Source organism: Lynx canadensis, chromosome B3, assembly GCF_007474595.2.
Source record: "Lynx canadensis isolate LIC74 chromosome B3, mLynCan4.pri.v2, whole genome shotgun sequence".
NCBI classification, from domain to species: domain Eukaryota; kingdom Metazoa; phylum Chordata; class Mammalia; order Carnivora; family Felidae; genus Lynx; species Lynx canadensis.
Window position 1 is genome coordinate 118,102,604 of NC_044308.2, and position 26,191 is coordinate 118,128,794.

General features: G+C 44.3%; 1 protein-coding gene across 2 annotated transcripts in view; it reads right to left on the minus strand.

Annotated features, from left to right (window-relative positions):
* Positions 1-26,191, minus strand: part of ZFYVE1 (zinc finger FYVE-type containing 1) — a 54,054-nt gene that overhangs the window by 19,115 nt on the left and 8,748 nt on the right. For both annotated transcript variants that reach the window (XR_003969612.2, XM_030319488.2), the window contains exons 3-4: positions 10,688-11,192; positions 6,100-6,314 (exon numbers count right to left, since the gene is read on the minus strand). Coding sequence is in view for 1 of the 2 variants with exons in the window: in XM_030319488.2 (XP_030175348.1) it covers positions 6,100-6,314; positions 10,688-11,192 (720 nt within the window). In the remaining variant the exon portion in view is untranslated. The remainder of the gene's footprint in view (positions 1-6,099; positions 6,315-10,687; positions 11,193-26,191) is intronic.

Consider the following 26,191-nt stretch of genomic DNA (forward strand, 5'->3'; position numbering starts at 1 on the left):
AAAAAATTACATTTGTCATATTAGAACATACCACTTCGTGAAGTGTTTCTACTGAGTTAGCGAGGAATAGGACAAAGCTAAGAATACCAGAGAGAGAAAGAAAAAACTGGGAGAAGCAGGAAGCCAAACAAATTATTTTGGCATTGATAATTTATCTGTTTATGCCCATCCCCACTCATCTGTTCCAAAAAGAATTCAAGGCTCCTTGTAAAAATGAATACAACAAAATAAAGCCAAATAAAAAATAAATGGAGAGGTGCCTGGGTGGCTCAGTGGGTTAGGCATTGAACTCTTGGTTTCAGCTCAGGTTATGATCTTGTGGTTCATGAGTTCGGGCCCCACATTGGGACTCTCTCACTCTCCCTCTCTCTCTTCCCCTCCCCCCCTCTCAAAATAAACAAATAAACTTAAAAAAATAAAAAATAAATGGAGAAGGACAGCCATTCTATTATATACTGCTATGAACTATGAAGATTTCAGTTAGTGTATTTCAACAGCAATAAAACTCTACTGGGTCAATTTGCCTAATGCAAACCTCACCAGTAGCTTTCCATCAGAATGATAATCAGAGAAGTAACAACTTCTGACCTAAAGAAGAAATTTAAAAAGCAACAACCAAAAAAGACAAAAACAATTTTTTCCAGGATTTCAGCAAGCTGCAAGAACCCCACAATTCCCCAGGGAGAGTCAAAGACGCATGCTTCAATAGATAACTTCTGCCCGTGGAGAGAAGCCGCATGTCCTGAGTCTCCACTCCAGAGACTAAAGAATACAGGGTCCCAGTGAAACTCCGCAAGTCCTGGTTACCAAGAATCATCGCAATTCCAGCTGACCAGGCTCAGTGTATTTACAGAAAACTTCATGAACCATACCAACTCCTACGCATAGAGTGTAACTATTTTTTTCAAAATTGCCTAACAAACTGGCCTGGAGGAGGACATCCAAATCTCCTGAGGGTAAAAAATCCCTGAGCGCTAATTACTGCTTACAGCACTCAGTGTGCTTGACAGTCTAATTTAGACATTAAGCTGGGTTAGCTTAGAGAAAACCTAAGGAATTCTAGAACCCAGCCATTGGCCTTGTCATTAAAATGTACACTAATCGGGGCGCCTGGGTGGCGCAGCCGGTTAAGCGTCCGACTTCAGCCAGGTCACGATCTCTCGGTCCGTGAGTTCGAGCCCCGCGTCGGGCTCTGGGCTGATGGCTCAGAGCCTGGAGCCTGTTTCCGATTCTGTGTCTCCCTCTCTCTCTGCCCCTCCCCCGTTCATGCTCTGTCTCTCTCTGTCCCAAATATAAATAAAAAACGTTGAAAAAAAAAATAAAAAATAAATAAACTCTTCAAAAAATGTACACTAATCAAGGAGCCTGGGTGGCTCAGTCAGTTAAGCATCTGACTTCGGTTCAGGTCATGATCTCATGGTTCATGAGTTCAAGCCCTATGTCAGGCTCTGTGCAGACAGCTTGGAGCCTGGAGCCTGCTTTGGGTTCTGTGTCTCCCTCTCTCACTGCCCTCCCCTGCTTGCTCTCTCTCTCTCTCTCTCAAAAATAAACATTAAAAATTTAAAAAAAAAATTTTATGTATACTGATCAGATTTACAGTTCTTTGTATAACAGGGTATGGATTCTGCCTCTTTTGACAGTGGAATCTTCCACTGTGACTACCTTTGAGCCACTTCAAGGACATAGGCCAGTACATTTAAGTACCTCAACTCTAACTAGAAGTACGTATTTCATGAATTATTCAAATACAATCATTTTTCATAGTTTTTTCCTTTGAATCATCCACACCACTGAACACTTACTGAACGTTTACTATATACCAAGTGCTTTGTTTCTTCAAGACTGTTGCTCTCATTTAATCCTCGGCTCAACTTCAGTGGGAACATTTTTTTTTTTTTAAGTTTATTTATTTTGAGAGAGAGAGCAAGAGCAGGGGAGAGGGAGAGAGAGAGAGAGAGAGAGAGAGAGAAAGAGAGAATCCCAAGCAGGCTCCATACTGTCAACACAGAGCCTGACATGGGGCTCAAACCCACGAACCGTGAGATCATGACCTGAGCCAAAATCAAGAATCAGACACTTAACTGACTGAGCCACTCAGGCAACCCCGCCCTTTCTCTTAAGTTTTAATTTTATTTGAGAGAAAGTACGTGAGCATGAGTGGGGTAGGGGCAGAGGGAGAGAAAGAGAGAATCCCAAGGAGGGCTCCATCCAATGAGCCATGAGATCATGATCTGTGCCAAAATCAAGAGTCAGACGTTCAACCGACTGAGCCACCCAGGCACCTGGGAACACTCTTTTGTTATCCCTATTTTAAAGATGAGGAGAAAGGTTTGAAGAAGTCCTCTAAGGACAAAGGTTATTGTCTATCTTGTTCTCCACCATATTTCCAGCACCTCAAACTTTACCTGGCACATAGATGCACTCTTTTATTTTTTGAATGAATGAGTGAACCAACGAACAAATAAACTAAAGTTCCCAAGACCAAGTAAGTGGATGGTAAGTGGCAGAATTGGAATATTCCTACAAGTCTGTCTGACTCCAGAACCCAAAATACCACAGACCGGATAGCTTCTAAACAATGGAAACGTATTTCTCACAGATCTGGAGGCTGGAAGCTCAAGACAGAATACCAGCAAGGTCAGGTTCTGGTGAGGACCTGCTTCATGGTTTACAGATGGTGCCTTTGTACCATGTCCTCGCTTGGTGGAAGGGGCGAGGGAGCTCTTTGGGGCTTCATTCTAAAAAATTAATCTCATTCGTGAGAGCTCGATCTTCATGACTCAATCACCTCCCAAAGGCCCTCCAATACCATCACACCAGGCATTAGGGTTTCAACACGTGAATTCTGGGAGGATACAAACATCCAGCCTAAAGCAACCATGATGCAAAAACTATAAAGTTTGTTTAAAGGGTAAATTTTCTTTCTTTTTTTTTTTTTTAATTTTTTTTTAACGTTTATTTATTTTTGAGACAGAGAGAGACAGAGCATGAACGGGGGAGGGGCAGAGAGAGAGGGAGACACAGAATCGGAAGCAGGCTCCAGGCTCTGAGCCATCAGCCCAGAGCCCGACGCAGGGCTCGATCTCACGAACCGCGAGATCGTGACCTGAGTTGAAGTCGGATGCTTAACCGACTGAGCCACCCAGGCGCCCCAAGGGTAAACTTTTCAAAAAAATTTTTTAATGTTTTTTGTTGTTGTTGTTTTGTTTGTTTTGAGAGAGAGAGAGACATAGCACGAGCTGGGAAGGGTCAGAGAGAGAGGGAGACCCAGAACCCGAAGCAGGCTCCAAGCTCCAAGCTTGTCAGCACAAGGCCCGACATGGGGCTCGAACCCACAGACTGCGAGATCATAACCTGAGCCGAAGTCAGACACCCAACCAACTGAGCCACCCAGGCGCCCCTAAAGGATAACTCTGCATTTGATACAACTTCAAACTTGTAGAAAAGTTTAAAGAATAGTACAAGAAACGCTCATACACAATTTACCCATAGTCACTAATTGTCTATATTGTACCCCAATACGAACCTTTTAAAAACTCAGTAGAGGGGGCTCTTGGGTGGCTCAGTCGGTTAAGCGTCAGACTTCAGCTCAGGTCACGATCTCACGGTTTGTGGGTTCAAGCCCCACATCGACTCTGCGCTGACACTGCAGAGCCTGCTTGGGATTCTCTGCCTCCCTCTCTCTCTGCCCCTCCCCACTTGCACTCTATCTCAAAATAAATAAATAAACTTAAACAAAAACAAAATTAAAAACCTCAATGGGTTGGGCAAATCCGCATACGTCTGATGTTTGTTCCAGTGTGCACAGAGCCTACCTCATCTTATGCCAAACCCCTTTCTCCTATCCCTTCCTTCCTATCCCTCCCGGCCCCAGTCTCTATCCCCTAGTCCTCGGGGTGTCCTCACGACCCTAGCTCCAATCTTGTCAACAATCCCCAGCCTCTCTCCAGATCCCACACCCTCAGCACTGCCCCAAACGCCCTGCTCCCTTCCTTCTCCTCTGTCCTAAGCCTGCAGGCCTGGTAACACAGCGGTTAGCACAGAGCAAAGAGCACACTGCAAAAAGGAAGCAGCATTCACAGGGATCCACTTGATGAATTATCAAGAATGGTAAAATAAATAAGTTGAAACAAAATCTCTGCAATACTAAAAACAGAAAAACAGAAAAAAAGACACCAAATACGTAAAAATACTTAAATAGGATTCCACGTCCAACTATGCAAAACAGCACAAATGCGATGATAGATGCATAGATATATACATACACACACACTTTTGATGCAATCTACTTCAAGAGAATATAACCTAGAATAATTCCAAATATAGAAAGAGCTTTTATGATATACAGTTGTGGTATTTTTTATAATAGAGAAATTTGGGGGTGCCTGGGTGGCTCAGTTGGTTAAGTGTCCAACTCTTGATTTCAGCACAGGTCAGGATCTCACAGTTCACTAGATCAAGCCCCACATTGGGATTCTCCCTCTGTCCCCCTCCTCTCTCTGCCCCTCCCCCTTCTTGTGCACTCTCTTCCTCTCTCTCTCTCTCTCTCTCTCTCTCTCTCTTTCTCTATATATATAAGTAAATTGAATAAACTTTAAAAACATATAAATAAATAAACTCATTTTCAAAATTTCAAAATTTCAGAATTCTGTTAAAGAGGAAGTCTCACTTAGGTAACAACATTATCTTTATCATCTCTTGAACCTAATACCCCTTTTAATACCCCTTTTAAATAAAGAAAAAACAAGTCCCAGTCTCCTTCCATGAACAACAGTCTCTGGAGAGGAAATAATATGTTGTTATATTTGTTGAGAAGCAGGAGAATCTTACTGGTTATAGGGGGTTCTGGAGTAAACCAGCCAGGGTGTATACCTGCTGCTACTTACTAACTGTGTAACCGATTACTTCACCTCTGTGCCTCAGTTGCCTCATCTGTAAAATGAGGATGGTAACTGTACTTCATACAGGGTGGTGATGTAAGGATTTTTTCTTTTTTTTTTTTTTTAATTTTTTTATGTTTATTTTTGAGAGAGAGACAGAGAGAGACAGAGAGACAGAGCATGAGCAGGGGAGGGGCAGAGGGAGAGGGAGACACAGAATCTGAAGCGGGCTCCAGGCTCTGAGCTGTCAGGACAGAGCCTGACACGGGGCTTGAACCCACGAACAGTGAGACCATGACCTGAGCCAGAGTCGGACGTTTAACCGACTGAGCCACCCAGGCCGCTCAGGATTTTTTCTTTATAAAGATTTTTTTTTTTTTAACTTTTTATTTGAGAAAGACAGAAACAGCATGAGTGGAGGAGGGGCAGAGAGAGAAGGAGAGAGATAATCCTAAGCAAGTTCCAAGCTGCCAGCACAGAGCCCCATGCGAGGCTCAAACCCCCAAAACTGTGAGATCCTGACCTTAGCCTAAACCAAGAATCACTCAACCAAATCAGCCACCCAGGTGCTCCAAGATTTTATTTTTAAGTAATCTCTACACCCAACATGGGGCTCAAGCCCACAACCCCGAGATCAAGTGTCACACACTCTACCAACTGAGCCAGCCAGGCGCCCTTGGCGTAAGGATTAAATGAACTGATTTATACACATTCCTCTGAATGCTAATACATAATAAACAGCAATTACTGTTATAGTGTGTCTGTGTTCATTTTTTATCTTGGGAAACTTCTACCTGTGACGGTGGTTTTCCATTTATACTGATAACAAAAGTTGCCTTCGTAAATAAATTTAATACAGGCTTAAAAAAAAAAAAAAAAAGGTGAATCCTGTTCAGATAACTCAGCCTCAGTACAAGGTCAACTCACCAGCGCTGGGCCACACCACGCAGAAGTGAACGCTTTTTCTATCCTCTGAATACCGGGTTTTTCTGACATGGGGACCCATCACTTTTTAATTATCACCCAAGATTCCTCTGTACTCATGCTCCCGGCAAGATGAGCTCACTCAACACTTGTGAACTCCACTCATGCACTTCCTTTCCTTACAACCCGTCCTTCCAGCCCCCGTTTCCAATCCCCAGCAACAACATGGGAGCAGAGTGTTCTCGCCACCCACTGGTACCCCAGTGAGAGGCACTTGGGGCAGGAGCCAACTGACCTTCAGGGCTTTGAAGATGACCCCCGGGTGCCGGGGAGAACGGGTAGTGTTGTTCTCTAGCTGCTGCTCCAGAGCACGCCGGAGCCCAGAGAAGTCCGTGGGAGGGTTGTAAGTCCTCGTTCCCTTGTAGTGAATGGAACTGAAGGCTTCAGGGAAGCGGCCCAGCTTCCGGAACCGGTCCTGGATGAGCTTTTCTGGCACCTCGGAGGGGTGATCTGGACAAGGAAACAGGTACATAAACAATGACCCTTCTTTAAAAAAGAAAATCTGGGGGGCGCCTGGGTGGCGCAGTCGGTTAAGCGCCCGACTTCAGCCAGGTCACGATCTCGCGGTCCGGGAGTTCGAGCCCCGCGTCGGGCTCTGGCCTGATGGCTCGGAGCCTGGAGCCTGTTTCCGATTCTGTGTCTCCCTCTCTCTCTGCCCCTCGCCCGTTCATGCTCTGTCTCTCTCTGTCCCAAAAATAAATAAACGTTGAAAAAAAAAAAAAAATTAAAAAAAAAAAAAAAAAAAAAAGAAAATCTGGGGGCGCCTGGGTGGCGCAGTCGGTTAAGCGTCCGACTTCAGCCAGGTCACGATCTCGCGGTCCGGGAGTTCGAGCCCCGCGTCGGGCTCTGGGCTGATGGCTCGGAGCCTGGAGCCTGTTTCCGATTCTGTGTCTCCCTCTCTCTCTGCCCCTCCCCCGTTCATGCTCTGTCTCTCTCTGTCCCAAAAATAAATAAACGTTGAAAAAAAAAAAATTTTTTAAAAAGAAAATCTGTCTTTCACTATAAAAGTAGTATATAGTCTGACTCTATATAAAGTACACCTACAGGCAGAACTCATTTACGCTGTTAGACTTCAGGTTAGCCTTGCCCAGAAGGGAGCATGAGCAGGGCTTCCCCCCCAGGTGGGTGCTGGCATGTCATGGTCTGGTACTGCTTTCACAGGTACATCCAGACTGTGAAACTCATCGTGTTATACACTTTTGACATGATGTGCACTTTTCTGTATGTACATTATACTTCAAAGGAAAGTCTTTTTTTTTTCTTTTTAATCTGCTCATTGTAAAAAAAATCCAAACATGTCAAAGCATGGAGGAAAGAAATAGATTTCCTCTGTTCTCTCCTACTTCCCAGAGGTGGTTATAGTTCAGTGTTTACCCTTTCAGGCCTTTTTTTTCCCTACACACTTACCAACACACATATGCAACTTGCTTGTATCACTTAATAACATACTGTGAGTATCTGTCCTTTTCATGACACACTCTGAGAAGTTCTTTATTCTTTTTAATAGCTACATTCCATTCTATAGGCATATTTAACCAGTTATCTACCAATGAACATTTAAGATAAATAGCTAGGGGCACCTGGGTGGCTCAGTCAGTTGAGCATCCAACTCTTGATTTTAGCTCAGGTCAGGATCCCAGGGTCGTGGGATTGAGCCCTGCATCGATCTCCATGGTGACAGCATGAAGCCTGCTTGGGATTCATTCTCTCTCTCTCTCTCTCTCTCTGCCCCTGCCCTGCACTTGTTCTCACTCTCTCTCTCAAATAAATAAAATTTAAGAAAATAAAAGTAAAAAAAATAAAACCACCTAGCGGTAGATGGTACAAAGAAACAAGATTTTTTTTTTATCCGTGAAGGGCTCATTATTTCAAAATCCTGAGCTAAAAATTAAACCTTCCCCTTACCAAATTTGTAAAAATCCAAAGTGGCATAAAAATGCAAATCACAGGAGGCATCTGAAAGTCAGCATTTCCAGTCTTCTTACCTCAAGTCACTTGCTAAGGAGCCTCTGCTGGAACATTTAGATTTCTCATCTTCCTGCTAGACCCACATCCTTCATTCGGCCCCAGTCTCTACACTTCCCTCTTATGCATGCCACTGCCCTGGCTCGGCCCCCATCACTTCTCATCCAGTACCGTGGTAACGTCCTGGCTGGTCTCCCTGCCTCCAGGCATGCCTCTCTAGTTCATCCTGAACGGGCAGCCGTGGGATCTTTTGAAAATATAGATCCGATCATGTAACTCCCTGCTTAAAATCCTTCAGGGGCTCCTGTCATACTTGAGAACTGAGTCAAGGCATCTGTGATCTGGCCCCCGAGCAGCTCCACCATTTCCTCCTGTACAATCTGTGCTTCAGATACAACGAGCCGTTTCATTTACTTATCCAACAAACATCTAATGAGAGGCAACCATGTGTCAAGCACTCATCCAGGCTCTTTAGACAGAGATTACAAGACAGGCAAGGTTCCTGACTTCATAGAGTTTCCACTCTAATGGGAAAGAAACAAAAACAAGCAAGGAAGCACACAGGATGATTTCAGATAGTGATAGGTGCCCCGATGCAAATGAACAGAGCGTAACCGTGAGGGTGCAGGAAGAAGGACCACTTTACAGGGGACATGAGCCAGGGCTCCAAGCCAGTGAGAGCTGAGTTGGATCTGAAGTATGGCCTGCTGAGGGAACAGTGTTCCAGGCAGACAGAGCAGCATATGCAAAGGTGGTAACACAGAAAGGGCTGGCGTGTCTGCTAAAGGGAGTGTGCATATATGTCACGTGCGCGGAGGCAGGCAGTGGGCAGCGGAAGGGGATGAAGGACATAACCAGAGAAGGAGTTCAGAGACACAGACAGGACTTAACAGTAAGGACACCGTAACTAGTTTGTAGTGAAAGCCACCGACAGCTTGTAAGCAGGAGTATGACACGATCTAAATTATCGATAAAGCCTTTGAAAAGATCTCCCTGGATGCTGTGTGGAAGGTGCACTGAGGGGCTAGAACGGAACTTAGGAAGCTATTAGAGAACCACACGCAGTTTCCTAGACACAATCTGCTCCTTCAAACCACCAGGGGTTTGGGCTTTCCAGAGCGTCCTTCCCCCCCACTGCCCTATCAAGCCACCTGTCCAGAGTTCAAACATCACCTCCCCTCTCCTAGATCCCCTTAAGATCTATAAAGATCCTCCCTCTTCTGGGGGTGCCTGGGTGGCTCAGTCACTTAAGCACCTGACTTCGGCTCAGGTCGTGATCTCACGACTCATGGGTTCGAGCCCCCACATGGGGCTCTGTGCTGACAGCTCAAAACCTGGAGCCTGCTTCAGATTCTGTGTCTCCCTCTCTCCCTCCCCTGCTCCATTCACACTCTCTCGCTCTCTCAAAAGTAAATATTAAAAAAAAAAAAAAAAAAAAAAGTCGGGGCGCCTGGGTGGCTCAGTTGGTTAAGTGTTCGACTTCGGCTCAGGTCATGATCTCGCGGTTCGTGAGTTCAAGCCCCGCGTCAGGCTCTGTGCTGATGGCTCAGAGCCTGGAGCCTGTTTCAGATTCTGTGTCTCCCTCTCTCTCTGCCCCTCCCCTGTTCATGCTCTGTCTCTCTCTGTCTCAAAAATAAATAAACGTTAAAAAAAAAAAGTCCCTTTTCTGTACTACCACAGCTCCAGGACCTATATCCACTACAGAAGAGACCACATGTGGTCTCCCCAACCGAACTGTGAGCTACTCAAGGGCAAGAACCGCTTTTTTTCAGCTCTGCGCATCAGCACTCAGCTCGTGGCATTGTGCACTTAAGAAACTCTGTTGACTTCGGGCGCCTGGGTGGCTCAGTCAGTTGAGCGTCTGACTGCGGCTCAGGTCATGATCTCACTGTTCGTGGGTTCGAGCCCCGCATCGGGCTCTGTGCCGACAGCTCAGAGCCTGGAGCCTGTTTCGGATTCCGTGTCTCCCTCTCTCTCTGCCCCGCCCTCCCTCGCTCGCGTTCTCTCTCTCTGTCTCAAAAATAAACAAACATTAAAAAAATTTTTTTTTTTTTTTTTTTTAAGAAACTCTGCTGACTGAAGGAGCAGGAAAATGATACAACTGTGTTAGGGGCCCACACTACTGCCCCCACCTGTGTCCAATTACTGTTGCTGCACCTGCTCCCCCATCCTCCCTCCGATCATTTTACTTCCTACTTCTCTAAGGAGATAGAAACAGTAAGACAACTCCCACACACACACCACATCTACCAATTACCTGCAATCGTGTCCATACACTCTACCTTCCCTCCTGTGCTCACAGAGGGACTGTCCTTGCTCCTAAGGCCAACCCACCCACGTGGGCCTCACTCCAATTGTCCTGCTCTCTTCCATCTGCATTATTCCCTTCCTAGTGAGGCATTCCCACCAGCACACAAATCTCTGCAATACCTCACAGCTTCAATTTAAAAATGGGAAAATCTCCTGAAATCCCACGTCAGCCTCCAGCTATCATTTCGTTTATCTGCTTCCCTTTGTAACTGAACTCTTTGAAAGAGTGGAATATATGCACAACCTTAATGCCTCTCCTCCTATTCTCTCTTGATCCTACCCTGATCAGGCTTTCATGCCCACCATCCCTGGGAAACAGGTCTTATCCAGATCACCAAGGACCTCTGTAATCCTCAGTCCTCATCCTGACCATAAGCAGATTTTGACGTGGTTGCTCACTCCATCCTTCTTCAAACACTCCTTCATGTCTTGCCCCAGGCAGAAATTTTACTGGGCAATCCACCACCATCAAGTTACTACTGCAGCCCAGCGGCTGCCTCCACGTACCCAGAAAGGTCGATCTGTGACACGGTACCCTGTCCACTTACCAGAGCCCAGCAGCTGAGTGTGCACAGTCTCATGGAAAATGATAACAGCAGGGCCCAGGGTGGACAAGGGGACATCCAGGCCACAGCGGGCAGTGGTAGCCTTGAGCTCCTTGGTGAAGTGTTTGAGATAAGCTTCAGAGGCATCCCCAAGGAACTTGAAGAGGTCATTATGCAGCCGGTCTGCGTGAGTTCGATAGATGACGAGGTCTGAGATGGCCAGGACCTTAAGCAGCAGTCGTGTTCTCTGGCTGAGATTCACCGTAGCCCCCAAGAGCCCTTCGGTGTCTATCACTGCTACTTTGTGGACTGGGTCATAGGCTGCCCACACTCCCACGGTGCAGGACTCCTGGGCAGGGGACGTTTTGAAGACTTCACGACCATAAAAGAAAGTATGGTTGAGAGTATGAGACTTTCCGTCACCAGTATTTCCAAAAATAGAAACCACCTTCAGATGCTGATCAGGTTTGCAGTCCAATTTCCTAATAAAGTCTTCTTCATTCGTTACCTTCAAAAAAAAAAAAAAAAAAAAGGAATATAAAATGCATACTAGTTAGAAAATCTGCAAGAACAACTGCTTCTCAAAGTCAAGGTCCTTGAATGGACTGTCCAGGTGGCAAGGGAAAAAAAGCCCCAGGATGACAGCCTCCCACCCAGCCTAACCCGCAGAAAACAGCTAAGAACTTTCAAACCCTCAGGCAGTACAATTTAATGCTCATGAAAAAGCTACAACTATAAAACTCTCAGAAGACATAGGAGCAAATCTTTGTGACCCTGGATTAGGCACTGGTTTCTTAGATATGACATTTAAAATCTGTATTCTGCAAGGATACCATCAAGACAGTGAAAAGAAAGCCCAAAGAATGGGAAAAAGTATTTGCAAATCATTTCTCTAATAAAGGACGAGTATTCCAGAATATTTGAAGAACTCCTGGGGTGCGTGGGTGGTTCAGTCAGTTAATTGTCTGACTCCTGGTTTTGGCTCAGATCATGATCTTAACGGTTTGTGGGATCAAGCCCCGCGTCTGGCTCTGAGCTCTCCCTCTCTCTCTGCTCCTCCTCCACTCACACTTTCGCTCTCAAAATAAATAAGTGAGCTTTAAAAAAAATAACAACACAGGGGCGCCTGGGTGGCTTAGTGGGTTAAGCATCTGACTTCAGCTCAGGTCATGATCTCAGTCTGTGGGTTCGAGCCCTGGCTGAGCTGTCAACACAGAGCCTGGAGCGGCTTGGATTGTCTCCCTCTCTCTCTGGCCCTCCCCGGCTTGTGCTCTGTCTCTCTGTCTCTCTCTCAAAACATAAACACTAAAAAAAAAAAAGGTTAAAAAATAAACAAACAAACAAATGAATAACACAAATCTTCACGTACTTATTAGGGGTGCCTGGCTGGCTCAGTCGGTGAGCATATGCAACTCAATCTCGGGGTCGTGAGCTCAAGCCCCATGTTGGGGGTTGAGAGCACTTTAAAAAAAACACAATGACAACACTGGCGGGAATATGGAGGAACTGCACTGCTTATGCACTCACTGCTGGTAAGAATGTAAAATGGCACAGCCACTCTGGAAAACAGCATGGCAGTTTCTCAAAAAGTCAAACACAGAGTTACCATACATATCAGTAATTCCACTCCTGGGTATGTATCCAAGAGAACCGAAAACATATGTCCTGAACATTGTCCTGAACACCAACCTGAACATTGAATGTTCGTGGCAGCAGCAAAATTCCTAAGAGCCAAAAGCTGGAAACAACCCTCATGTCCATCAACCGATGAATGGATAAACAAAATGTGGTGTATCCAATCCATAAGATGGAGTATTATTATTCAACCATGAAAAGGAATGAAGTACTGACGCATGCTACAACATGGCCGAACCTTGAAAACATCCTGCTAAGTGAAAGAAGCCAGACACAAAAATACTACATATTCTATGATTCCGTTCATATGAAATATCCATGATGGGCAGATTCATAATAACAGAAAGTATATTACTGGTTGCCAATGGCTGGGGTAAGGAAGGACTAGGGAATGACTGCTAATGGGTATAGGGTTTCTATTTGAGTGATAAAAAATGTTCTGGAATTAGTGTTAAGGATTGCACAACTTTATAAATGCACTAAACACTGAACTATATACTTTAAAAGGGTAAAATAGGGGCGCCTGAGTGGCTCAGTCAGTTAAAGTGTTGACTTCGGCTCAGGTCATGATCTCACAGTTCGTGGGCTCAAGCCCCGCGTCAGGTTCCATGCTGACAGCTCAGAGCCTGGAGCCTGCTTCGGATTCTGTGTCTCCCTCTCTCTCTGCCCCTCCCCCACTTGTGCTCTATCTGTCTCTCAGAAATAAATAAATGTTAAAAAAATTTTTTAAATAAATAAATAAATAAAAGGGTAAAATATACGGTCATATGAACTACATCTCAGTAAAGCTGTTTTGTTTTTTTTTTTAAGTGTTGGTTAAAATTCACCCATCCCATAATTCCTCTGTTCACAGTTTAAAGAACATTGTAATTCTTTAAGAAGTCAGAACAGGAGAGGGGCACCTGGGTGGCTCAGTCGGTTAAGTGTCCGACTTCAGCTCAGGTCATGATCTCACAGTTCGTGGGTTCAAGCCCCACATCGGGTTCTGGGCTGACAGCTCAGAGCCTGGAGCCTGCTTCAGATTCTGTGTCTCCCTCTCTCTCTCCTGCTCAATGCTCTGTCTCTGTCTCTCAAAAATAAATAAATGTTAAAAAAAAAAAAAAAAAGTCAGGGCAGGAGAGAAGAGACCCAGTGCCAGTGAGATCCCAGACTGGACCCCCAGAAAGATGGGATTCCTACTCTCAGAATACAGAATCCCAGTGCCAAAGTTCCTAATCTAAATAAGCCATGTTCTGCTCCAGCAAGGAGTGATAAACCTTTACACCCAGTATCCTTTAGCCATAAGAGAAAACACACCTTCCTGATTCTTAAGAGTCTGCTGGTTTGACAAAGAGCAATTAGAGAAATATATTCAGGCCATGGGTGTGATAATATGAGCCCTCATTTCCCATAACCTCATCAAGACAGTAAACTACTCATGATCCTATTAATAACATCACTATTGTTACGTTATTAATAGCCTTAACGTTAATGGCAATGCTAATAATTTACTGAATGCCTACTGCAATGACAGTGCCCTTAACTAGATCCATGAGGGCAGAACCATATCTATCCTATGTTTTCATCCCTAGTGTTTGGGATACAACCTGGAACATAGGAGAGGCTCAATATCTAGCTACTGAATGAATAAATGAATGAATGAATGTCATGCATGTTGCTAGGTACCTTAATCACTTTTCTCCACCCTATATCCTCCATAGGGCTTAACACACAGCAGCATTCGATACACCTGGTAATGGGCTCACTGACCTCCCAGACAACTGGGAGGAACAAAAAGTTACATGGAACAGCCCGTTTGGGACTGGGGTCACTCACTGGTTCCAAACTGCTAGGTCAGCCACAAGAGAAAGAGACAACAAAAGCTCCATAAAGCTCTACTGGCAAAGAGTCAGGTAAGGTCGGAGTGGTTGGCTCGAGAGCCAGCACCTTCCAAACAGTCCTGGGGAAGAAGACTAGGCCTAGGGATTTCCTCCCCGGAAAGTCTACTCTGTTGTGACTCTGTTAGCCCACAGAGCAATGGTTCTCTGCGATACATACGGTGGGCACCTGAAAAGGGGGCATGTGGGAGCCTTTAAGTACACAATTAAGTGCCTCAGGATTTATGTTAGTATCCACCAAGTGATACACATAATATATATAAACAAACAACACATTTGGGATGAAAATAAAGCACTCCCTGTCAGCACGAGGGGGTATGATTTTGACACCCAGTGTCCTGGGGAATGTTAAACACACACGTTCCTGTGTTGGGCCTATGCATCTGAGTTCAATGCAAAGAATTCCAGGAGCTCAAAGCCCTAGGCTCGTTTCTCTACTGACAAGCCTTGGATAATCATTTAACATGGACTGATTGTGGGGTTGTTTTTTTTTCCACATGTAAAGGGAGGACATAGTCATCTTTGCCCTCCCAGACTGGGTAGTGGTTGCTAGTCAAATAAATAGGTAAATTGAGAAAATGCCTCGTAAACTGAAACCATAGTTCATTTTTCCTTCTTCTGCCGTCCATGTTATTTCGCTCCCTGTTCTACTACTCAAATCATCCTAATCTGTGGCCAGTTTCCCCTGAGCTAGAAAGGAGAGAACAGCCTAGACAGTAGCAAGACTGATTTTCAGTCTGGGGGGGGTGGGGGGGGGAACGGTAAAGAAAAGATAAGAAGATTCCCTTTCATGACGGAAGGAAGGGGCCAGAAGGGAACAAGGCGCTTGCTCTACTCGTTCTGCCAGTTTGCAATCAATGACCCCACTCTGCTCCACTCCTGGAGTGAAAGAAGCGGCCTGCCTCCCAGCGAGCCATGCCAGAGCCGGCCACCCCACCCAGCTCCACATGTCTGCAATGCTCCTCGGCCCTTACACAACAGCAAGAGCACTGCACCAAAGCTTCCCCTCCCCAACTTCTGCCTTCTGCTCTTCCCCCGAGCTCTTGGACAGAAACTCCCAAATTCCACTCCTGGCTTTGCGGCTGAGTGGCCTTGGAAAAGCTACTTCGCTACCATGGCCTCAGGGAAAGGAGATACTAACACTCCATACCACCAGGGATACTGAGAGGGCTAAGGGAGATTAAAGCAGGTAAAGGGCGCAGCACATTGCCTGGCACACGGTAAGCACTCGATAAATATTACCCATGATTATTTCAAGACCAGTTCATTGTGAAAACATCCAGGGACACAGCAGTGGCAACTGGGCTTGCACTAGCTTGTTGCCCAGTTGTTCATTCAGAGACTAAATCAGCAATGTGGTGAGATCTAAACGGAGTCTACGTAAAAATGAAACATCTCCGGGCCCCTGCCTGGCTCAGTCAGTACTAGAGAATGAGACTCTCAATCTCATGGTTGTAGGTTCAAGCCTCACACTGGTGTAGAGATTACTTTAAAAATAAATAAACAGGGGGGCCTGGGTGACTCAGTCGGTGAAGCTTCTGACTTCGGCTCTGGTCATGATCTCCTGGTTTGTGGGTTCGAGCCCCGCGTTGGGCTCTGTGCTGACAGCTCAGAGCCTGGAGCCTGCTTTGGATTCTGTGTCTCCCTCTCTCTCTGCTCCTCCCCCATTTGTGCTCTGTCTCTCTTTCAAAAATAAATAATAAACATTAAAAAAATTTTAGGGGCGCCTGGGTGGCGCAGTCGGTTAAGCGTCCGACTTCAGCCAGGTCACGATCTCGCGGTCCGTGAGTTCGAGCCCCGCGTCAGGCTCTGGGCTGATGGCTCGGAGCCTGGAGCCTGTTTCCGATTCTGTGTCTCCCTCTCTCTCTGCCCCTCCCCCGTTCATGCTGTGTCTCTCTCTGTCCCAAAAATAAATAAACGTTGAAAAAAAATTTTTTTTTAATAAATAAATCTTGAAGGAAGGAAAGAAGATCCCTGACTCCTTTCCTCTCCCTCTCATCAAAACAACGTATTAGTAATACTGGCTCTTAGTATTTACTTTTAGTAAAGTGATTATCTAACATCATCAGTTCTTAAGAAACCAAAGAGTATACCTCTCTCTCACTCACAAAGCTTTTCGCTCTGTATAGGGTTCCAAACAGAGTTTCTAAAATGAAACATAACAATAACTCAGTGATCTCCACTGTTCCAGTTTAGAATTTAGAGCAGTTTATGATAGTGAAAAGTGTCCAGCAGTCACCCTCTGTCCCAAGCAGGCAGTGAGAATGATGACAATCTCCGTCAAGAAATTTCTGCTTAGCCCCTAGAGAATCATTCTAGAAAGAATAACCACATAAGCTTTGTTCTGAGGGAAAACAGCTTTGTCCCCTGCAAAGGGAAAAGCAAGAGATAGAGAAGGAACTGAAAGAGCCTGGAAGGAGGAAAGTTCAACAGAGCACAGAAGTGAAATCCCAAAGGCATCAGAAAAAAAACTCTAGAGGAAAGTAGCTAAGCACTGAGGTCCTTTCAGTTCTGGCCTTAAGAGAAAAAAAGGAAAAAAAAGAAAAAAGAAAAAAAAAATCTGTGCCAACTAAAATCATACAGTCCTTTAAATTTTTATAAAGGTGTCCCCTGTGGCTGAGAGCAAAACCCAGCTCCCTCCCCAGAGTCACAGAGCTAAGAGAAGGCTGGTTGCGCCTACCAACCCCTCACAACCCAATGCTTAACAACAGATCCCACCCCTGAACCAGCAAAGATGATTTTATGCCTCCCCACTGAGATTCTAAAACTAGCCTCGGTCCATAGTTCCTGCCAAAGGGAACTTCCTACTAATTACTTCTACATGTTGGTCTCTGATTTATCTTACTTTTCATTCCATTTTTAGCTGGGTTCAGAGGAAGAGACAGAACCCAAAGAAACCAACCAGATTGTCACTCTCACCAGAACTGAGACCGCTATCCCAAAAGGAAACTAGAACTTTTTTCAACAAACGAGAACAATGTACATTATCAAGCTTCATCTAGTGCCTGGCACTAACCTGATGACGTTAGATATACAGCACAGGTATACAACTTGGGTAACATCTTCCTTCTCCTGGGAGGTAAAGGAGAAGTGGAAGGCGAAGGAACTCTTCCTAGAAAAATCCAGAGCCACTTTCATCATGTTGAAAAGAGCCTCCAGTCGTGATTTAAGTCAATGATCTAATTTTCACACAAGATTTTACTAAACAATGTCAAACAGACGAGCAGCTGATCTATTTTTACAATCCAAATGACAAGGATGTTCCATCCAGTAATAAACTCCTATGCCAGAAAATTCTAGTAAACCTGTCTCTCCAACCTTGCAAGTCTAGAAAGTTTCCTTTCATTGTATTCTAAAAGGAGTGTGTAACTTTGTGTTTATCCATGTATGTGTCCCATAGGGTTTCATAAAAAACTCAATTGTTTCTCAATCAAATGTTTTCTTAAGACCACTGAAGTCATGAGATTGGCCTCATAAACACACTGAGCACATTTGGTAAGGGCAAAGATCACTTTCTTCCACTCCAGTGTCCCCAAAGCATTCCATTACTTGAGAGGTCAGGAATTCTCCCCCCTTGTCTTAGAACTACCAGAAGTACTTCTGACACACAGCCTCCCGGACTCTGCCTGCAGCTCCCCTCTACTCCAGCAAGAAAGAGAATGTTTGTATGCAGAATGATCCACAAAGTGAATTCTTTAAAGAGGGTCATTTTAGCTCCATGATCAGTTGGTTTCTTTGACCTCCACCCAACTCACTCTGTTCAGCTATCCTTCTATATCTGAACAAAAAGCTTTACAAAACAAAGCTGAATTCTGAGGACAGACAGGAAATACCGAGTCACCCTCAAGACCCACATCACCCTAAGAGGATCTTTCAAGGAACTTCCAGATGGCCATACACAGCCCCCCTCTTAAGTGGCACGGCATACCCGTATTTGGCCAGCTATGAAACAGACATAAGCTCTGACAAAGGCTCTGGGACTTAGCAATAAAAGTGCCAGGCCAGAAAGAAGACAAGAGAGCTAGGTCCACCTCTACTTGGATTAGATCATGGGCAATTTCACTCACTCAACTTTTCTCTTGCTCAAAGCCTCCTCCATTCCCCACCCATCATCTCTTTTAACATTTTTTCATTCTTCCTGGTTCTGAACTTCCCAACTATAAGGTACCATGCTGGCCAGGGTCTGTTCTGTGTTGTTCACCACTGTAGCCCTACCCCAGGGTCTGATACATAATAGGGAATCAACATATATTTGTTAAATGAGTGAATATCTAAATGCTACATTCTCTCCGGGAATAGTTTTACCGTTAAGGATTCAAACAACCTGCTTATATACCACTTGCTGATTTTTTCTTTCTAACTGAAAATATTTTTTGAATTTTTTAATGATTTATTTATTTTTGAGAGAAAGAGAGAGTGAGCAAGCGGGGAAGGGGCAGAAAGAGAGAGAGGGAGACAGAGAATCTGAAGCAGGCTCCAAGCCATCAGCACAGAGCCCGATGCGGGGCTCAAACTCATAAACCATGAAATCATGACCTGAGCCGATGTCGGAGGCTTTACCGGCTAAGCCACCCAGGAGCCCCTCCACTTGCTGATTTTTTTTGTTTTTAACGTTTTTTATTTATTTTTGAGACAGAGAGAGACAGAGCATGAACAGGGGAGGGGCAGAGAGAGAGGGAGACACAGAATCGGAAGCAGGCTCCAGGCTCTGAGCCATCAGCCCAGAGCCCAACGCGGGGCTCGAACTCACAGACCACGAGATTGTGACCTGAGCTGAAGTCGGGCGCTTAACCGACTGAGCCACCCAGGCGCCCCATCCACTTGCTGATTTTAGAATAACCTTAAAGAATTTAACTTCCCTGGGCCTCAGTTTTCTCACCTGTAAAATGGGGTTAACAACACAATCTACTTCAAAAATTGCTGTGAGGATTAAATGAGATAATTGCACATCAAGCACTTTGCACATTGGAATCATGCAGTAAATGCCAGAAAAGAGTTGGCTGCCATATTGCTGTATTTATACTGGTTTGCTTCTAGGCCACAGTCATTACCACCACAGAATTTCATTCCATTATCCAAGTAAAAACCCTTCCATGGGAAGGTTTCCAATACACAGCTCATTAAAAATTAGAGATACTGGAAGAAGATGCTTACTCAATATTTACTGTTCCCTCCCTCAAAGGATGTATGTTTTCAATTAAAAAAAAAAAAAAGCTGTTCTGAGGTTGAATACATACATTATGCAGAAGATGGCATAACGTTTTCAAAAGAACAACGTGCCATGATTCCAAGAATTATTACTATACCATCCCTTATGTCAAAAATCTTATAGATGACACTGGCATTCAAGGCGATCTTGGTGTCTGAGGTGGAGACCGAAAGGGCCTGCTCTTTTTTTTTTTTTAATTTTTTTACTGTTTACTTATTTTTGACAAAGAGAGAGAGAGACAGAGCATGAGTGGGGGAAGGGTAGAGAGAGAGGGAAACACAGAATCTGAAACAGGCTCCAGGATCCAAGCTGTCAGCACAGAGCCTGACGCAGGGCTTGAACTCACGGACAGCAAATCCATGATCTGAGCTGAAGTCGGATGTTCAACCAACTGAGCCACCCAGGCGCCCCACGAAAGGGGCTGCTTTCTATGCCATATCGAATGTGACAGTGGAGCCCTGGTGAAGTAACAACATGGCATATAACTACTTAGAGTCAACAAAGTAACCCCCCCAGCAGTATTCCCCTCCTCTGAATTTCCATAATTCCTCTCTATACCACTCAGACTTCATCCATCTTATTTCCACGTATTTGTCTTCTGTTACCACTGGAATGTCCTCTCCCCAAGGGCAAGCTCAGTATCTGAGTGCCGCTTGTAATTATCCTCAGTGGTCAGCACACAGTAGGCACTCATTAAATGTTCATTGAATTAATGATTAAATTGATTTATTGTCATTAATGCATTTCATTCATTCAACAGATATTGAGTACCTACGATATGCCAAACATTGGTTTGATGCTGATGAACAGAAGAGGCAAAAACCACTGCCCAATGAAAATGGTTTTGTTTTGTCTTTTAATGTTACAAAAGTGACTGTGGTGATGATTGTACATATACATGAATGTACTAAAAGCCAAGGAACTGTATACTTTTTTTTTTTTTTTTTTTAATTTTGAGAGAAAGGGAATGTACACACAGGCTGGGGAGGGGCAGAGAGAGAGAGAATCCCAAGCAGGCTCCACACTGTTAGCACACAGCCAGATGCAGGGCTCGAACCCATAGACCATGATATTCTGACCTGATGAAGTCAGATGCTTAACCAACTGAGCCACCCAGGTGCCCCTGAACTGTATACTTTAAATTTTTTTTTTTAATTTTTTTTTTTTCAACGTTTATTTATTTTTGGGACAGAGAGAGACAGAGCATGAATGGGGGAGGGGCAGAGAGAGAGGGAGACACAGAGTCGGAAACAGGCTCCAGGCTCTGAGCCATCAGCCCAGAGCCCGACGCGGGGCTCGAACTCACGGACCGCGAGATCGTGACCTGGCTCTAGTTGGACGCTTAACCGACTGCGCCACCCAGGCGCCCCTAAATTTTTTTTTTAATGTTTATTTTTTTGAGAGAAAGACAGAGTGTGAGCAGGGGAGGGGCAGAGAGAAAGGGAAACACAGAATCCGAAGCAGGCTCCAGGCTCTGAGCTGTCAGCACAGAGCCCGACGTGGGGCTCAAACCCATGAACCATGAGATCATGACCTGAGCCAAGTCGGACGCTTAACTGACTGAGCCACCCAGGCGCCCCCTGAACTGTATACTTTAAATGGGTGATTGTACAGTATGGGAATCATATCCCAATAAAATTGTTTTTTAAAAAAGTAATCCAACATTGAAAAGAATTGAGATACTAGTGGACTTCTTTATTGCAAATAAGATAAAATTCTATACCTTTCTGTAGTTCTGTATTTTCAGTATTTTAACATGCAGAATCTGTTGTTTTATAATTGGAAAATTTAAAAAAATTAAATTAAAATTTAAAATTAAAAAAAAAAATCACTACCCTCTGCTATGGACTGTTTAACAGGTAAAGGGTTTTCATTTGGGATGATGAAAATTTTTTAGAACTAGACAGAGTAGGGGCACCTGGGTAGCTCAGTCAGTTGAGCATCTGACTTCAGCTCAGATCACGATCTCCCAGTTCATGGGTTCAGGCCCGGCATCGGGCTCTGTGCTGACAGCTCAAAGCCTAGAGCCTTCTTCGGATTCTGTGTCTCCCTCTCTCTCTCTGCACCTTCCCCACTCGCGCGCGCTCTCTCTCTCTCTCTCTCTCTCTCAAAAATAAATAAACATTAAAAAAAAAAAAACTAGACAGAGTAGGGGATGCACAAAACTTAACTGTTCACTTCTCCATGGTTAATTTTGTGTGATGTGAATTACATCTCAATAAAAATAAATAAATAAATGCCCTCATGGAGCTTACACTCTAATGCGGAGAGGACCATATTCAAACAATTAAAATATACAGCACACACACCAAAAAATAAGTCATTGGATTAACAAACTGTGGTGAATCCATGCAATGGAACACTACTCAGCAATAAAAAGAAAAGAACTGAGACAGGCAAGATGAATGACCCTCCCTCCACAACATTACGGTGAGTGAATGAGCCAGCACAAAACAGCACTGCATGATTCTATTCATAAGAAACTCTAGAAAAACCAAACCTAAAGTGATAGAGAACAGATCAGTGACTGCTGGAGAACCGTCGTGGCAGATGGAAATGTTCTGTATCTCGGTGGTGGTGGCAGTGGTGGTGGTGGTGGTGGTTATACACGTGCATGTGCATTTGTCAGAACTCATAAAAACGTACACTTAAAATGTGTATATTACATCATACGTAAACTATATCACAATAGGACTGATTTTTTTTGAAGTTTATTTATTTAAAAAAAAATTTTTTTTTTACATTTATTTGTTTTTGAGAGACAGAGAGAGACAGAGCTTGAGCAGGGGAGAGGCAGAGAGAGACGGAGACACAGAATCGGAAGCAGGCTCCAGGCTCCGAGCTGTCAGCACAAAGCCCGACGCCACCCGACGCGAGGCTCAAACCCACAAACCGTGAGATCATGACCTGAGCCGAAGTCAGAGACACTTAATCGAATGAGCCACCCAGGTGCCCCTAGAGCTGATTTTTTAAAGTATACATTATGTCAAATGGTGGAAAGTGGTATGAAAAGAAATCAGGAGAGACTGACAGTACAAGGCCAGGGCAGGAGTTGCTCTTTGAAATATGGTGTTTAAAGAAGTTGCACTGTGAAGCAAAACCTCTTTAGGTCAATCCTTTTAAAAATAATGTAATGAACACAATTTTCTGTGGTAACAAAAGGAAGAGAAATGTCACGAACAATCCAAAACAGTACATAAGCCTAAAATCATTTCTATTTAGTTCTAGAAAGAAACTTTTCTCCCCTGGCAATAGCAGATTTAACTTCTTAATTCATGAAGGCAGGTTGGGGGAGTTAGGGAGGAGGAAGGAGAGGAGAGAGGGAGAGAAAGATGAGGGAAGGGAAGAGAGGAGGAACTAATGAAGGGAGGGTGGGAAGGGAGAAAAAGAGAGAGGGAGGAAACAGGGAAGGAAAGAGAAGACAGAGAAGAGACAAAAAGAAAAACCGGCAAGCAGGCTGTCTGCCTGTCCATCTGTCCAACAGTCATAGTCCAGATCTAAATAAGAGTTGACTGAGAGAGACGTGGGGGAAAAACAATAGTGCACCCTGTGACCTATGATTGCATGGTCACCAGGCATGACAAGAGAGGGTACAAAAAGAATTATGGGATCCTCAGACAGCCTCTGCTCACAGACAAGTACAAAAGAGAAATAAAAGCTTTCCTGGGAATGAAGATCTCTGTCATCTGCAACCCCCCACACCCGCCCAGTCTCACTTAACCTCTCAATTTTCATTTTAAAACATTTTTCATAGAGATTACTTAAACAAATAAGGCACATAATTGACACTCAATAAATGTTTATGACTGTTGCTGAGTGATACAGATAAAGTGAATTTAGCTCTTTTAAAGAAAAGGCTATGAGAGATTACAGAAAACAGTTTAACCATTTGGACTGACATTCACCAGGCAGAAAGAACTGAGCTAGAAAGCAGAGGAATTTCTAGAATATTCTATGCTGAAATGCTCAAGATTATGTTGTCTCTTAACTTGAACTTAGGATGTCTGTGTCTATATGCAGGAACCAGGCTCTGTCAGTTTTTTTCAAGCATTCTAATATTTAGAGTCCAATTCTCTGGGAAACACAGTGATAATTCAGTCTCAAATAGAAGGAAATCAAGAAGGGGAAAAAAAATTTTTTTCAAAAGCTACCAGAAAGTAGAATCATCCTCCAGTGAGGTCAAGCCAGAGGTCAGGTGCTTTTGCACACCTACTTCTCTAACCCAAGAATTCCAGCCACCACCAAGCTGACCACAAAAACCAGTCAAAGAAACCCTCTTAACTGCTGGCCAGAAGCCATTGGAAAAATGGGAAAATGAACAAAACAGCGTCCCAGGAAACATCCATGCTCTCCTGCCTCCAAAGGCTCCTCTGTATCCCTTCCCATAGGCCCTCCCAATTCTTCTTGCCTGGAACTTTCTATATCCTTGTTTTCTTTCCCTTCTTCATCAATACATTTAGCAATTCTAACCTCAGAAACAGTCTCAAAGCAGGCACGACCATCCCCCTCCCCAGGAAAGTTCAACCAGCTGTCTGAAGCACTTCTTACTACACAATCTCCAGGATAAACTCAGGGATACTACCGCCAGGAGATACATCCACAGGAAAAACATATAAGGTCAACTTAATATGAAATCTGCCTGTTATATTGACCTTGGCTCAAAAAGTCAAATGTTTGCCTAATTCCAGAAAAATCAATCACTTCAAGGAAATAACAGACCAGAAGAAACAGATTCACACAAACTGGAGCTAACTTGAAATAGTTAAAGACAGGTTCCCTGAAAAGCTGATTCATAGTGGTTTTGATGGCTTCTATGGGTCAAATTTTAAAAAGCCCTATACTAAACAAAACAGCCTCCCAAGTTAAATGCTGGGACCCCGTTATAACTGAATGAGTCCAAGACTGAGAAAGCTCAAAAGATGCCAAGCAGAAACAGAAAGCACATCATAGGGGCCCTTTCCTCCTTCTGTTTGTCTGAGTCATCCTCAACCCTGCATTTCCCAGTAATTCTACACAATGCTTTCCCTCTACTACTATTACCAAGCAAAAGGGGCTTTTTTCACTTGGGTTTCTGAGAGTAAAGAGCAGCGATGGGGGAGGGAGCCCGTGCTACTCAATTACTGCTTATGATTGTGACAGCTCCTAAGCAGATCTGTTATTTTCTCACATGGCACCCAAGGATTAATATTGTAGCACATATATTCAAGTACCGACCAGAACTTGCCAAAGGGCCAACCAGCCACAGCATCAAAATTCGTCCTTACTTTGTAATGGTTTGGCCATCTGCAGAGCAAAAATGGGGAAGTTCCACAAATTAGATCGATTCCCCTGGCTCATGAACTGGTGGCCAGAATTAAGTCCTCAGGTGTTTCTGCCAGCCTATCTGAAAGCTGACCCAAGCCCCAGCAAGGTACCCTATAAACCGGGAAACAGAGGACAGGGCCACAAGGGTCTCTAGCAGATGAAGTCCAAGAAGGAGCACAAAAGTGGGGCAGACCAGCACAGCCAGCTTATGGTCAAGGATTCCCATACAGTATGAAAACATCCTCTGCTATTTTCCATTCCAGAATCTCACAAGAATAATGTCTCTTTTAGCCAATTAAAAAAAAAAAAAAAAAAAAAAAAAAGCCAAGTCCCAGTATTTTGAGCCACACTATTCTGGGATTGTAAACAAGTGAAGCAGCCAAACAACGTGATGGGTCTTCTTAAAGGAACGGTCTCCGAAGAGAGGAAGTCTACCACTGTGCTGAAGAAGGAATGAAGAGGGCTCACTGTGGCCTTCCACTTCAGAGTGGGTCCAGACTGCATATCTCTGAGTCAAGGAAGACCTGCCCCAGCGAACACTTTCTTAGCTTCTCACTGACCGCTCCTGGGTCACCGGGCTTCCTTATCACCTTGTGTGCTCAGCATGACGGGACCTAACGTGAAGAGTCTTTGGCACAAAAAGCTCCTTGGCTCTCCTAATGTCCCACTCGGGGGTCAGTCAGCACAAAGGGACAACAAGTGAAATTTCTCATCAGTTTGTTGCTCTACTTTCTTGGAAAGAAGACAGTCACAGGAAGTTTGTAGAAAAGGGACAAAGAAGAGAATGGGGTGGTTATTCACACAGGATGTCTGAATCCCTCACAAGACACAACAGATAGGAAAATACCATTCTCTTCTTCCACTAAGAACTCCCATTGTTAGAACTTTATTCTTCTAACCTTTGAGTTGTTTGAGAAGGGTGTTGTCTCTAAGTTCAAGAGCTTGGGGATTGATTTGTCAGTGTAAATCGTTTACTTATTATGGACTCTAAATAATGGACCTGAAAGTCCTCTGGTTTTCCTAGCATAGTTCTACTGAGGCCTAGAAAAATCAAGGACAACAACACAGAAGAAAATCTAACCATTTCATGAGAGAGGTTGCAAGTATGCCAAAAGAAAATACTGATTTCAGCTAGATTACTTCTGGGGAGCAAACAGAACCAAGAGAGGGAGGAAAAACTAGTGTATATGTTAAATTTTTGTCCCTGATACGTTTTCCACGTCACCAGAATGCAGATCTCCTATTAGACCAAACCTGCATCCTTTAGATCAGTTTCTCAATTGCAGCACAACTGACATTTTGTACCAGATCACTATTTTGGGGGGGGGGGGGGGGGGGGCGCGGCTACCCTATGTATTGTAAGATATTTACCAACACCCTGGCCTTTACCCATTAGCCAGTGGCACATGCCCCAATCGTGACAACCAAAGATGTCTCTCAACATTACCACATGACTGCAGGGAGAGCAAAATCACTCCCCGT